The 14,215-nt window shown below is 40.0% G+C and overlaps 1 protein-coding gene across 1 annotated transcript; it reads left to right on the top strand.

Moving 5' to 3' along the window:
• Positions 1-880: 880 nt before the first annotated feature.
• Positions 881-13,673, top strand: LOC125481306 (fatty acyl-CoA hydrolase precursor, medium chain-like; the record flags this gene model as incomplete). Its single annotated transcript, XM_048592677.1, has 4 exons — positions 881-965; positions 4,898-6,263; positions 8,914-9,103; positions 13,391-13,673. Coding segments are annotated over exons 1-4 (1,924 nt in total), but the record flags the coding sequence as incomplete, so codon positions are not given.
• Positions 13,674-14,215: the final 542 nt, after the last annotated feature.

Here is a 14,215-nt window from a genome sequence, read left to right as displayed (position 1 = left end):
GCTGCTCTTCTTTGAAATCAAACTATTGAATCTTTCATATCCATCCAAGAAGCCCTCAGTTTAACATTCTATACAAAAGACTGCTTTTACAACAGTGCAGCATTCCCTCAGCACTGCAGTAAGAACACCAGCTCTGATTAGCAGAAGAAACTTCTTCAATGATGTACTATCTAGTCTGTCTCTCTTTAAGGGAACCACCAGCAAATTTCTGTGGGCTTTAAATGTAGTTAAAGATATTCTTGAAGTTAGTGACCATAACTTTGTTAGATTTAAATTTGTTAGAGAAAGGCTGATTTTATGGAAATAAGATGTAATTTGTCTCAAATAGACTGGAAGCAACTACTTGCTATTAAAACTTTGTCAGAACACTGGGAGGCATTCAAAGAGGAAATAGTGCGAGAACAGGGCAAAAATGCTCCCACAAAGACAAAGGGTGGGATCAAAAGTAGAGAATCCTGGCTGTGAAGAGACACAAAGGTTAAGAAAAAAAAGAAAATCTTACAGCAGAAATTAAGGCTTAAATTGGCAGTAGTCATAGGGGATTATGAAAAGTGCAGGGAGCAATTTAAAGAAGGAAATTACGAAAGCAAAGACAGCAAATGAGGTAGCTCTAGTAGATAGAATAACAAAAAGCCCAAAGGGTTTTTAAAATATATAAAGACCAAGAGAATAATGAGGGAAGGAGTTGAGGACCTTCAGGACCATAGAGATAATCTGTGTGTTGACACAAAAGACATGGGAATACTGTATATTGGTGATCATAATTGAAAGGGATGATGCGGGCATAGATATCACGTTGGAGGACTGTGAAATATTAGAAGAAATTATCAAAGACAGAGGATGTACTAATGGGTTTACTAATATTAAAAAAAGTAGATAAATGCCACAGTACAATGTATTCCAGCATGTTGAAGGTGGCAAGGGAGGTGATATCAGGCCTCCTAAGAGTTCTGCTCTGGCCGCAGGTTAGTTGCAAGAGGAGTAGAGAATTCATAACATTGTTCCATTGCTGAAAAAAAAGGAGGACATGATAGACCAGGCAATTACAGGCCGACCAGTCTAACCTTGGTAGTTGAGAGGTTATTAGAAAGAATTCTGAGAGACAGAATATATCTGAATTTTGTGAAACACAGATTAATCAGGGAAAGTAAGCATGGATTTGTTCATGGAAAGTGCATTTGACAAATTTGATCAAATAATTTGAGGAGGTAACCAGGAGTGTTGATGAAGGGAAAGCATGTGGTCTGTGTGGGCTTTATTAAGGCTTTTGATAAGGTCCTTCATGGCACACTGGGGAAGAAAGTAGGAGCTCATGGAATCCATGTCAAAGTGGCACATTGGATCCAAACTTGGCTGAGAGGCAGGAAGCAGAGGGTGATGGTAGAGGGATGTTTTGTGACAGGAAGCCTGGTTCCTAGGGTGTCTACAGAGCTCAGTGCTGCGAACCTTGCTATTTGTGGTACTTTAATAATTTGAACTTAAATGTAAAAAGTATGATCAAGAATTTCTTGAATGAAAGTGTGAGGTCATGCACTTGGGGAGGGTTAACAAGCCAAGGGGTCACACTAAGAATGGCAGGTGTACATCCACAGATCCCTGAAGGTAGTAGAGCAGACAGGTAATGTGGTTAAGAAGGCTAATGGGATGGGTATCTTTATTAGCTAAGGCAGAGAACACAAGAGCACATAGATTTTGCTGGAACTCTATAAAGTTCTGGTTAGGTCACAACTGGAATAATCTGTACAGTTCTGATCACTACATTATAGGAGGGATGAGATTGCCCAAGAGAGGGTGCAGGGCGTATTTACTGCATTGCTGCTTGGACTGGAGTCATAGAATCCCTACAGTGCTGAAAGAGGCCAATGTATAAAATTATGAAGGGAATAGATAAGCTTGAAGCAGGGAGGTTGTTTCCACTGGTGGGTGAAACTAGAACAAGAGGGTATAGCCTCAAAATTAAGGGAAGCAGATTAAGGACTGAATTGAGGAGGAACTTCTTCACCCAAAGGGTTGTGAATCTGTGGAATTCCCTGCCCAGTGAAGTGGTTGGGGCTTGCTCATTGAATGTTTTTAAAGCTAAGATAGATAATTTTTGAATAGTAGATGAATTAAGAGTTATGGTGGGAAGGTGGGTAAGTGGAACTGAGGCCATGAAAAGATAGCCATGATCTTATTGAATGGCAGAGCAGGCTTGAAGGGCCAGATGGCCTACTCCTGCTCCTGGTTCTTATGTTCTTGTGTTCTTATGTATGTTCAGCCCATTGAGCCTGCAGCAATGCTCCAAAGAGCAATTTGCTACCTATAAGAGTGAGATACAACAGTTTAAATTGCCCTCTTTCTTAGCCAGAAAAGTCAAATTGCATTGCAGAAACACAAACCTTGATGTTAAAAGGGTCCTTATGCTAGTAAATGTCAAACTTAACTTTCTGCTGTGTGCTTAACTTCTTTAAGAGTGTTAATGCAACAATATCTTCAAATCACAGGTTGCTAGAAGTTGAGTTGCTCTCTTCATAAGAACAGCGCAAGCCATTCTGCTATTTGTGCTAATTCACAAATCTCAGTATAACTGGCACAGTGGCTCAGTGGTTAGCACTGCTGTCTCACAGCACCAGGGACCCAGGTTTGATCCCATCCTCAGGCAACTGTCTGTGTGGAGTTTGCACAAACTCCCTGTGTCAGTGTGGGTTTCCTCTAGCCACTCCGGTTTCCTCGCACAGTCCAAAGATGTGTAGGTTAGGTGGATTGGCCATGCTAAACTGCCCATAGTGTCCAGAGATATGCAGTTTAGGTGGATTAGCCATGGGAAATGCTGGGTTACAGAGATAGGGTACTAGGGACGGGTCTGGGTAGGATGCTGTTCAGAGGGTCGATGTAGACTTGATGGACTGAATGGCCTGCTTCCACATTGTAGGGATTCCATGAACTCCTCCTTACCACAAATTGCTTAGTTACTTAGTCATGAGTTACAATCTGGACATTAAACTTTCCCTTACTTAAGTCAGCAAATTCTGGACCATTTTATCAGAGATAGTGATAGCTGGGGTCAGGACTAATAGAAGTTCTACAGAGGTTGTTTTTGATTTTGGATGTGGTGAGAGTTCAGTGTGTTATCATGTTAATTTATTGTACAGTATTATAAAGTGTGGAAATTTTATGAGTAGGTAGGGATTAAAGCATTAAAGGATAAAGTTTCTCACAGTCATCAATTTCAGCATGGAACTGAATTGGGAATTATAAATTTATTTAAAATTGTCAAAGATTTTTAGCCTTCCTTTGTTACAGTGCATGTGATGTTTACCTATTCATGGTCCACTGAGCTTCTGAAGCTGTCAGAACAGCAGATGTGGTGTAAAAATTAAAAGTTTTTTTTACTGCTTCTTCCTGGTGTATATTAATATTAATTTATAGCTGTATGTAATTTACATGAACTCAATTCTTGTTTTAGTCATATTCAACATTTCATTGTTTACAATTCAAGATTCCAAGAGGCATAGAGTATGGTTCATTCGTTTTCAGTCAGAATGAGAAGGCTCAACCCATAGAGACTTGACGAGACATTACATGCTAACACTCTAGTGCAGTGCCAAAGAGGTGCTACATTGTTAGGGCAGCTGTCTTTCAGATAAGAGATAGTGGGAACTGCTGATGCTGGAGTCTGAGATAACCAGGTGTGGAGCTGGAAGAACACAGCAGGCCAGGCAGCATCAGAGGAGCAGGAAAGCTGACGTCCCCGCCTCCTTGACCTGTCTGTCTTCTCTCCCACCTATCCGCTCCTCCCACCTCAGTGACCAACCCCCACCCCCACTTCCTACCTACACTCAGCTCTACTAGCTTCAACCCCGCCTCCTTGACCTGTCTGTCTTCTCTCCACCTAAGTGCTCCACTATCCACCTTCTATCACCGCCATCCCCCTCTATTTATTTCAGAGCCCCTTTCCCCTCCCCCATTTCTGAAGAAGGGTCCAGACCCGAAATTTCAGCTTTCCTGCTCCTCTAATGCTGCCTGGCCTACTGTGTTCATCCAGCTCTACACCTTGTCTTTCAGATAAGATGTTAAACCAAGGCCTTGTTTGACCTCTCAGGGGTTGTGAAAAAAATCTCATGACACTGTTTTGAAGAAGAGCAGGAAAGCTTTCCCTTGATATCCTAGGCAATATTAATCTCTCAGCTAATATCACAGAAACAGATCATCTACTCGTTATTTCATTGCTGTTTATAGTATTTGGGTACATTTCCTACATTACAATAGTGCCTGCATTTCAGCAGTACTTCACTGGCCATGAAGCACTTCTGTGATTATGAATGGCACTATATAAAGGCAGTTTTACTTTTTTTAATCACAGAAGACATTAAAAAATAAACTACTACATTAAAATTTCAATGCCCCTGGACTACTTCCATCTGTTTGAAACCCATGTAATTCTCAGTTGAGTTAAATATTGTTAGCTCTGTTGATAATAGATTATCTATATTTAAAACAATAATATTCATACATCTTAATTAAAAAATCATAATGGATTCCATCACAATGTTCCCTCTAACAGTCATTACTTACTCTCTGCTGTATCTTTTATTCTGGTCTCTCAAGTATTAAGCAAAACCTAATAAACATATTTGCAAAATATAAGTCTTAGACTTTGTGTTGTGCAATTTGACAGTAAACTCACTCAAGAAACAAGCGTATCTAATCTGTAAAGTAATCATATTAACCTGTGTTTTGCAATGTCACTTGAGTTAGAGCATGTTCAAAAGATTAATGCTTTTACTGATAAGGGAAGGCAGTATTCAGTAGGACTACTTAACTGATGACAAGGTACACTGACAGGCTAAAACTGTTGGTTTTAACATCATGAGTTATGGAGTTTTAATTCTTTTTTGCTGTCTTTGTGTCCCTATAGCGTTTACTGACCTCATTAGACAGACTGACCTGGGCTTGGTTCAAGGGACATTAGAACAATGGGACAACAGAAGCGTGGAATGCTATCTTGGGATCCCTTACGCTGCACCTCCAGTGAATCTCCTCCGATTCCAGCCTCCCCAGCCACATCTTGGATGGAATAACACACTGAATGCAACTGAATTTGGACCCATGTGCCCTCAAGAACTTGATCAAGTAGCTGGTAATGAAGACTGCCTCAAGTTAAATATCTATGTGCCCTATAAAAAGATTCATTCGAGCAAACTGTTGACAGTGATGGTGTGGCTTCATGGAGGAGCCTTTGTCCTTGGCTCTGGAAATTACAAGGCTCATGTGCTGGCTGACTTTGGCCAAGTTATTGTGGTTACAATCAATTATCGTTTAGGGGTGTTTGGGTTTCTTTCCACAGGAGACAATGCAGCAATTGGCAATAGTGGGCTGCGTGACCAACACTTTGCTATATCGTGGATAAAGACCAATATCAGAAATTTTGGTGGTAATCCAGAGGCTATTGTTATATTTGGACAGTCTGCAGGAGGAATTAGTGTTGGATTACAATGTCTGTCACCTCTCAACACAGGGCTTTTTAAACGTGCGATTTTACAGAGTGGGGTTGCTATTGCACCTTGGGCAATAAGGTTGGATGACCCTTCCATGTGGGCAAAGAAACTTGCTTCGATATTATTTTGTCCAGTGAATGATAGTTTGAAGCTGATCAGCTGTCTGCAGGAAAAACAAACAGCGGAGCTCGTGAAAGGTGCGATAAAGTTGCACGACTTTAATTTTTCATTCGGTCCGACAGTGGATGGTGCATTTCTTCCTAAACCACCGCAAGAACTTTCCAGAAACGTTAGCTTAGTCAACCGATTCACCTACATGGCTGGTGTTAACAGTCATGAGGGAAGCTTGGTTTGGCCACAAATAAAGAAGATCGAAACGCAAGCTGATTTTGTTAACTTCATGTCAACATTTCTCCAAGTAGCAGCTGATAAAGTGACAACTGTGTCCGATGCCACATTGTGGGAATACAAAGATTGGAAAGACCTTAACGACAGTTCATTTCACCTTCAGAGGCAAGCACTAGAAGTAGTTGGTGATGCAGGTTTCGTAGCACCACTGGTAAAGACAAGTGAATTCATGGCTAAGGCTACCAAACACGTTTACATTTATTACTTTACCAGACACCCGAACACATCTGTGTCCCCTGAGTGGATAGGAGCAGGGCACGGGGATGAACTTGTGTTTGTATTTGGAGTCCCGACAATGGGAGGACCTCTTGTAGGAAAAGAAGAGCATGATCTGAGTCAACAAATAATGTCCTACTGGACAAATTTTGCTAAAACTGGGTAAGTAGAGAATGCATTTTTTGAGCATTGTTTTAAAAGTCGATGTTAGTATGAATTAAAATCAAAAGAAAAATGACTCCTGATTTAAAATATTTCTCTTGGGGGAGGCAATGGCCTAGTGGTATTATTACTGGACTGTTAATCCAGAGACCCAGATAATGCTCTGGGGACCCAGGTTCAAATCCTGCCATAGCAGACGGTGGAATTTGAATTCAATAAATATCAGGAATTAAGAATCTAATGATGACCATGAATCCATTGTTGATTGTCAGGAAAAACCCATCTAGTTCACTAGTGTCCTTTAGGGAAGGAAACTGCTATCCTTACCTGGTCTGGCCTAGATGTGACTCCAGACCCACAGCAATGTGGTTGACTCTTAACTGCCCTCTATGCAAGTGGGTCACACAGTAAATGCTGCCTGGTCAGCGACACCCTCATCCTGTGAATGAATAAACAAAGGAAATATTTCTCTTACTTTTTGACTTTCCATATCTGATGTCTCCATCAGGTCCAATTTGAGAATGCTCCATGAGTTAGCTTGATGTAAAGCTTTCTTTTTTGGATCTGAGGCATGTAATTTCATTGAAACTTAAAATGTCAAATTTAAAATCATTTGAAGCAAGTCTTTTGAAATTGTTTCTTTGTTTAAAGTTGTAATGATTGTAAATAAAAATAGTGGATGTTACAGATTCATGATTCCTGCTCTTAGTAATGCATGTCACAACTTTTATTTGTAATATTCTACAATTTATTGGGATTGGACACTATCGGCGTGAAATTTTGATAAATTTTTTTCAGGTCAGACTGTGGGTGCTATAAACACCTGAGAACTCTATATTTTGACAAATGTGTTACCCCGTGTGTCTCCCAACTGTCTCTGATCCTAATTGGCAAGCAAACCTTCAATGGTCCTTCACCGATACTTTGGAATCCATCCATAACACCCTTACCTCCAACCCCAACAACTTCTCCACATAGCTTCCTTATAATGAACCTCTTCACCAAGGATTTTAGTCAACTCTACTAGTAATTCTTTCTCTGTTTAAATATGGAATTTTATTTGAACATCTTCTTTGAACAAGAATAGAATGATTTTCCATGTTTTTTCTATTTGTTAAGAAAGTAGAGGTTAGATCTTTTCCTATTCATTTATAAATGCAAAACATGACTCAAGACTTATTGCAGTATTTGAAAGTTGCTAGACTCTGCCAAACTCCTTGTCATTGACATTAGGTTTTCGGGCAGATTCCCCAATGCGCCAAACATTCTGTTGTGCACATCCATCAGCTTTCTTCTGCACATTGGTTCATCATCAAACTCATTTGAGTTCGCTACACTACCTTTGTCCCTGCTCTGGCTGCAGGTCATTCATGCCTTGATGTCTCATCATGTGACGGTCCTGCCTCTATGCTATCTTCTAAATTTTGCATATCATCAGCTTCTGAACTGGTGCATGCAAATATGAACTCAGCCAATGATGTTGTGCCTTCATTAGAACTGTGTTCTTTCTGTTCTTCCATTACCTGGCCAGATTACACTCTTTGGTATCTGAAAGGAGGAAGGCATGGGGCAAGTTTGAGGTTATGGAAAGGGGTAAGTGGGGGATGGTAACAGGTACTACGCCTACACCATCTGTAGTTGCATTTGAGAAAGGCGTGTGTAATGAGGAATGATAAGATACGTGAAGCAGAGTTAACTATGAAAATCAAAAAGAAAAGTTGCCAGAAAAGCTCAGCAGGTCTGGCAGCATCTGTGAAGAAACATCAAAGTTAACATTTTGGGTCCGGTGCCCTTTCTCAGACGCTACCTAACTCTGATTTTTCTTCCCAGATGCTGCCAGACCTACCAAGCTTTTCCAGCAACTTCTCTTTTCGTTCCTGATTTACAGCATCAGCAGTTCTTTCAGTTTTTATTAACAATGAAGATACTGTCAGCTGCAAAGGTGTCAGCCTATTAGCTGGCTAAGATTGGGGCCGTGGATGTCCCATAGGGACTTTTCCATGGGGATAGTAAGGATATGAAGGTCTGCCTGCCTTCTCCAGTTCTCTCCAGCTGTATTCAGTTGTATGCTATCCTGCCCTACAAGAGAAAAACAAGTGTCTCAAGGAGAGATATGAAATCTGGTCAGGTAATGTGATCATCATGTTTAAATATTCAGCATTGTGAGCAAGCTGCAATACATGGGTCTGAGGCTTGCAGTAGCATTAAATGTGTGAAGGTGAGATGGAACATATGAGTGTCTGGTAGGAGATGAGAATGGGATTTGAGCGGTGGCTGAAATTAGTGTGCAGTTGGTAGGAGTTGGCATTAGAAGATGGACGATCCCTGCACCTGTTTTGGGAGTTCTTTTTCTGTTTTCCCTAAACCCCACCAGACCATTCCTTGCTCTTTTTATACAGGTTCAAGATTCAAGATTCCCTGTCGAGTCTGTGCAAAGGTGTAAAGACAACAAATACCCATTGACATTCAGAGCAAGAAAAAACATATTATTTCAACTCATTGAGTGGACCTCTATTTTTTGCACTTTTAAGGTGCATGCATAAAAATAACTACTAGATAAGATGCAACATGTAAATGGGAAATAACTACCACAATAGTATTCATATATGCCAAGCAGTGAGTAAACTAATCTGTTTATTCTCATTTATAGAAATCCCAATTTTCCCATGAATGTCCCAGTTACTTGGCCAAAATATAACAAGAGAACATCACAGTATCTACAACTGGACGTCAATTTGTCAAACCTGAACATAAAGAAACATCTGAAGCCTGAACAGGTTACTTTCTGGAACCAGTACATCCCTAGTTTACTGAATGTTAAAGAATGTCCAATTACAAAGGTACAGTTCTGTTAACTTCTAATTTTCTCTTTATTTCAGTTGAAATTGTTGCAATAACTGAAGACAGCAGGATAGCTGAAATGAAGATGGATTTTTCAGACGTAATGGGATTGAGACCAGTTCTATTACGGAATATTGAATGAATAGACCTGAATGTAGCAGGAAGACTAATAGAATGGGAATGTCTTATATTGAAATAGGATTTCAGACATTAAAGCAGTTGGTCACTGGCTCAACCCTAAACAAAATTTCCCATGGTGTAAAAATCATACCCAGGACAATGATTTTTATGGATCCCTCATGTTTTGATTGTGCCTTCTTACATTCAGGAACAATTAAACAACCTGGGTTCATGAATAGCCCATTTATGCTTGAAGGTTCTTCAATGAAGAAGACTGTGGCTCATCATCATCACCATCATCAGATTGGTGTCTACATTTCTTGCCAATGAAATAGTTTTTTGGCATTAGTACTCTCAAGGGAATGTTGGTACACGCCCATAACTCATTAACTTTTAAGTACTATTGACAGTTTTACAATTTCACCACAGAAATTTAATGGTCAGGATAAATCATTCAACTGTATATACTCATTGCCATCTCTTGATTAGTATATCCAAGATATCACTCACTGGATTTTTTGGATAGAATCCCTACAGCGTGGAAATAGGCCATTCGGCCCAAGAACACCAACCCTCTGAAGAGCATCCCACCCAGACCCATCCCCCTACCCTGTCCCTCTAACCCTGCATCTCCCATGGCTAACACACCTAACCCACATATCCCTGAACACCATGGGTAACTTAGCATGGCCAATCCACCTAACTTACACATTTTTGGACTATAAAGAAATCCACACAGACACAGGGAGAATGTGCAAACTCCACACAGACAGTTGCCCAAGGCTGAAATCAAACCTGGGTCCCTGGTGCTGTGAAGCAGCAGTGCTAAACCACTGAGCCATGAATGTAAGACAGGTGAACCAATTTCCAAGAAGTTGGAAATCACCTGTAAAGCAGTAAGAGTGCCCTCTTCTACCCAGGAATGGTAGACGCTCACTATAATGCCTGTTGGAGCTATTCAGTTCCAGTGTTTGAAGGTTTCACAGTCTGTTAGTTTCAGCAAAGAATCATGCCCTGCTGTTGTCTCACCTGGTTGATCCTGGCAAGCTTCACACAGATCAGAAAACCCATGCACCGGTTGTTAGAGGCAGAATGCTGGTTAAATCCTCACATGACATAAAATGCTTAGCACACAAAATGTAGGCTGGGCCATTTGAGGTAAAAAGCACCCACGGAGAATGCTTTGCATGTCTTTGTGTAGGGAATAAGGTGAGCTGCTTAAGACTGGAGATGACTGGAGAATTGTAGTTCATTGGCCAACAAGTTGCCATCAATTATCATTTTGTTAAAGGTCAGTTACAGTGATAGTCCCCATTTCATTCTTCATCAACTCTCAACTACACAAATAAAGTGTTGTTTATTTATGCAGCTACCTTTACGCTGCTAATAGGCAAGTACTCAAACAGAATCCTAATGCATAGCCACTTTTGCTTTGTGGATTCTAGTCCATTCATATTTGATTCAATCATCACTCCAAAGCTGTTTCTTAACCACCATTTAGGACTTTTTCCAATTCATTGGACTTCACTTCAAATTTGTGGAAGTTGAAGATTTACAGTCTGCTTGTTGTATTGAGTTTTATTATTTGTACTTGTACTGAAATGATCTTCATATCAATCCTCTGTAGAACAATAATTACCACTAAAGACCACAGTAAATGAAATGACAGTAAAATCCCAATCCATCAGATGCTAGGGCATTCACCTACACACGTGTTAAGCAGAGGTTCAAGATAGAGGAAAGGGCCTCCATATGACCCAATTTGCCTACAAACACACTCTATGTTTTAAAAAGTCCCAAATGAAAGCATACTGAAGCAGTACAGAGTGAAAAATATCTTTTTTTTTCAATTTGTTCACATGTTACAATGGCATGACCTTCTAAAAGACATTGAAAAGTGTTGGGAGTTAGCTCTGCAGAGAAACTCAATAATCTTTTTCTGCTCAGTGTGCTATCTTCAGACAAGTATGATATAGTCTGTAATTGTGTCAATGCAATTTTTAATGTTTTTGTGCTGTACAATAAAATCCCAGAGCATCTCTACAACCTTAGCAGCTCTGGCTCGGGAAACAGATGAACAACAAGTTGGGTATTCATCAGATTCTTCATGGTCACCAGCATCATTAGACTCCTCAGTTGCCAACCAGACTGCATATACAATTGCCTCACCTGTCAGGCTATTGTACATTCGATGGTGTAGCCCACTATAGCATAGGTTTCCATGGTCATCTCTGCTGTAATTTTCATTCCAGACTCCCACAGGCAAGCCCAAAAGAGGCTTATTGTTGGATCAGTGACCCTCACCCTGTTTGCTTTTCTTCTTTTGATACATTTTGTCCACTTTCCTGAAAAATGCCTCAAAATTGCTGGATTCTTCCAATTGTTTCCGCTAGCGTCATACTGCGTGAGCAGTGTCTTGGCATTCATGAAGCAATGTGGCCTCTTGGATTGGTCTATCACAAGGAGCAGCAGGATTTTCAGTGGCATCCATGGTTAGTGCGCACTATAGCAGTGACATATTTGTTGTTCGGTTTTCCACCATTGCCCATGTCACCTTTAAACATCATCTGGCAAAAGACAGTAAAGCAATCCCATTTTATCATTCAAGATATGGGCAAGGTAAAACAAGGAACTGTGGATGCTTGAGATCTGAAACAAACATAAACAGAAATTGCTGGAGAAACCTAGCAGGTCTGGCAGCAACTGTGGAGACAAAACGGAGTTAAAATTTCGAGTTCAGTGACGTCAGGCAAAGGGTCGCTGGACTCAATACATTAACTCTGTTTATCTCTGCACAGATATTGCCAGACTTGCTCAGTTTCTCCAGAACTTTATATTTTTGTGATGGACTATCTTGTTGTTTGAGAATTGGTTTCAGAAGACGGTGACTTTTTTAAAGTGATAAGTGGAAATGGTCTGTCTAGGATAAAGTAATGAGAGATGTTCCTTGGGAACCATATTTGGGACCATTATTCATATGGGGCATTAATTTAGAATAAATGGGGAGTAGAAAATTAATGCTGGATAACCAAATATGCACTCTGAATGCAGGTGACTTTAGAGCACTTCCTCATTTTTAATTGTTTTATTTTCATTCTCATATCAATTTTGTATTATGAGCTGTAAATGACTGGTGTATATTGGGACTGATTAAGTTGAAAGGAAACAAACAGCCCAAATAAGCTTTGTTTGTTTGTGAGACCAAACCTGGACACTAATTGTAAACTGGGCCTTGATCAAAAAGGTTGTGACAGACATAGCGAACCCTGGAAAGGGCATTGTGTTTGAACAGATACCAGGAGTTGGCTATTAACGAGGTGAGTACCTGTGAGTTAGTTCCTGAACTCTGGAGGAGACCCAATGATCAAACAGATGACAGTTGTTGATTGGTGATTGAGGTCTTGGCTGGGTGGGGGGGGGGGTGGGGTGGGGGTGTGTGGTGCGGAGGTAAGGTTGATCAATGTATCAGGATGAAACCAGAATTCAAATTTTTGCATCACGTTTTCTGAGAGATGGTTCTGGGCTGCTGCTGAGACAGCATAACGATTTGAAGGCTCCCTGCCCAATCTGATACAGCAACACCCAGAAGTCCAAAGAACAGAAAGAGGTGTTAGAAACATTGCTGCCTTTGCCTGGGTGAATTGAAAAGTAACCCTCGTCAAAGTTTCAGAAAAGCAACCAAGGAATCCACATTTATGCCTGTGAAACAACGCATTGTGAAATACATTTAAGTAATCAGGCCAGTTTTGGTATTTTCTTTTATTTATCCCTAAACTGTGTTTGTTTGCCTGTCTGGGTTTTGTGTGAATGAGGCTGAATACAAATGCCTCAGGTTTAAAGCACAGATGTTAATCAGCTTACCATGTTTAATGTTGTGCTTGCTAAAGTTACCTTGTAATTAATAAATTGTTCAATATTTTGTTTAAGACACAAAGCTGGGCTATGGAAATTAATTATTCGTAAAGTCTGGAATTTGTTATTCAAATGTCTGGTTAGGAACCATTGGAGTGACTATTTGGCGGTCTTCGACTGTTTAATTTTCCTGTGTTGCAAATACTTAGGTAAAAAGGCAGATCTGGCTGCACTGTTTGTCTCCATGTTGTAACAATAAACACAATAGGATTTCTTGTTTCAGTATTTCTCACACTCTATTTTTGCTTTGCCAGCCTCTCATAGATCCACTTGTTCAGACCCAGAATGGTCTTCTGCGTGGCATCAGAGTTCAGCAAAACAATAGAATAACAGACATTTTCCAAGGAATTCCTTATGCACAGCCACCTATTGGGGAACTTCGTTTCCAAAAGCCAAGACCATTAAAGCCATGGAAAGGTATTAAGCATGCAAGAAAATATGGAAATATTTGCATGCAGGACCAGGTGTTTGTGAAGGATGTCCATGGTGACGAGGATTGCCTCTTCCTGAACATATGGATACCTAATGGTGTTCAAGGTAGTGTATGGAAATTTCACAATGTTTCTGTTACATTTCAGGAGTGAAAGAAAGGTATTAGAGGCGAGGTTAAGTAATTTTATTTGAGAATTATTTAATTTCTTACGTGCTTACTCCAGAATTTGAATATTTTGATGTGTATTAATTTTAATAATGGGGAACTAGAATCCTATTAGTTGGACTTATACAATTCAATGAACAAAATGCTCTCATAAACAGGATCATGCCAAGTCATTGGATTAGTTTGACAACATTTGTGTTGGGTGCTTTTTAATAATTCATAGTGTTTCCACTGTGTCGAACAATCATTTTTCATTTAGACACAATCAGATATTTGGATCAACCAGAATATATGAGATGTTTAAGCTTTTTGCCCTACAAATAAATAACACTCATTGGCAACCTCAGTGAAAAAAAAAGAAAATTGTCACTCACCTCATAGTGTATACAAATTTGAGGTGGTCACTAAGAAATTAGCACTGCACGCAGCAATCTTAGAAGTTTATAGGATTCTTATGGGACATTGCACTGCTCCCAAGCAT

The sequence above is a fragment of the Rhincodon typus genome, unplaced genomic scaffold (genome assembly GCF_021869965.1).
Source record: "Rhincodon typus isolate 14 unplaced genomic scaffold, sRhiTyp1.1 hic_rhity00001658, whole genome shotgun sequence".
NCBI lineage: Eukaryota > Metazoa > Chordata > Chondrichthyes > Orectolobiformes > Rhincodontidae > Rhincodon > Rhincodon typus.
This window is presented reverse-complemented; position numbering and strand designations above follow the sequence as displayed.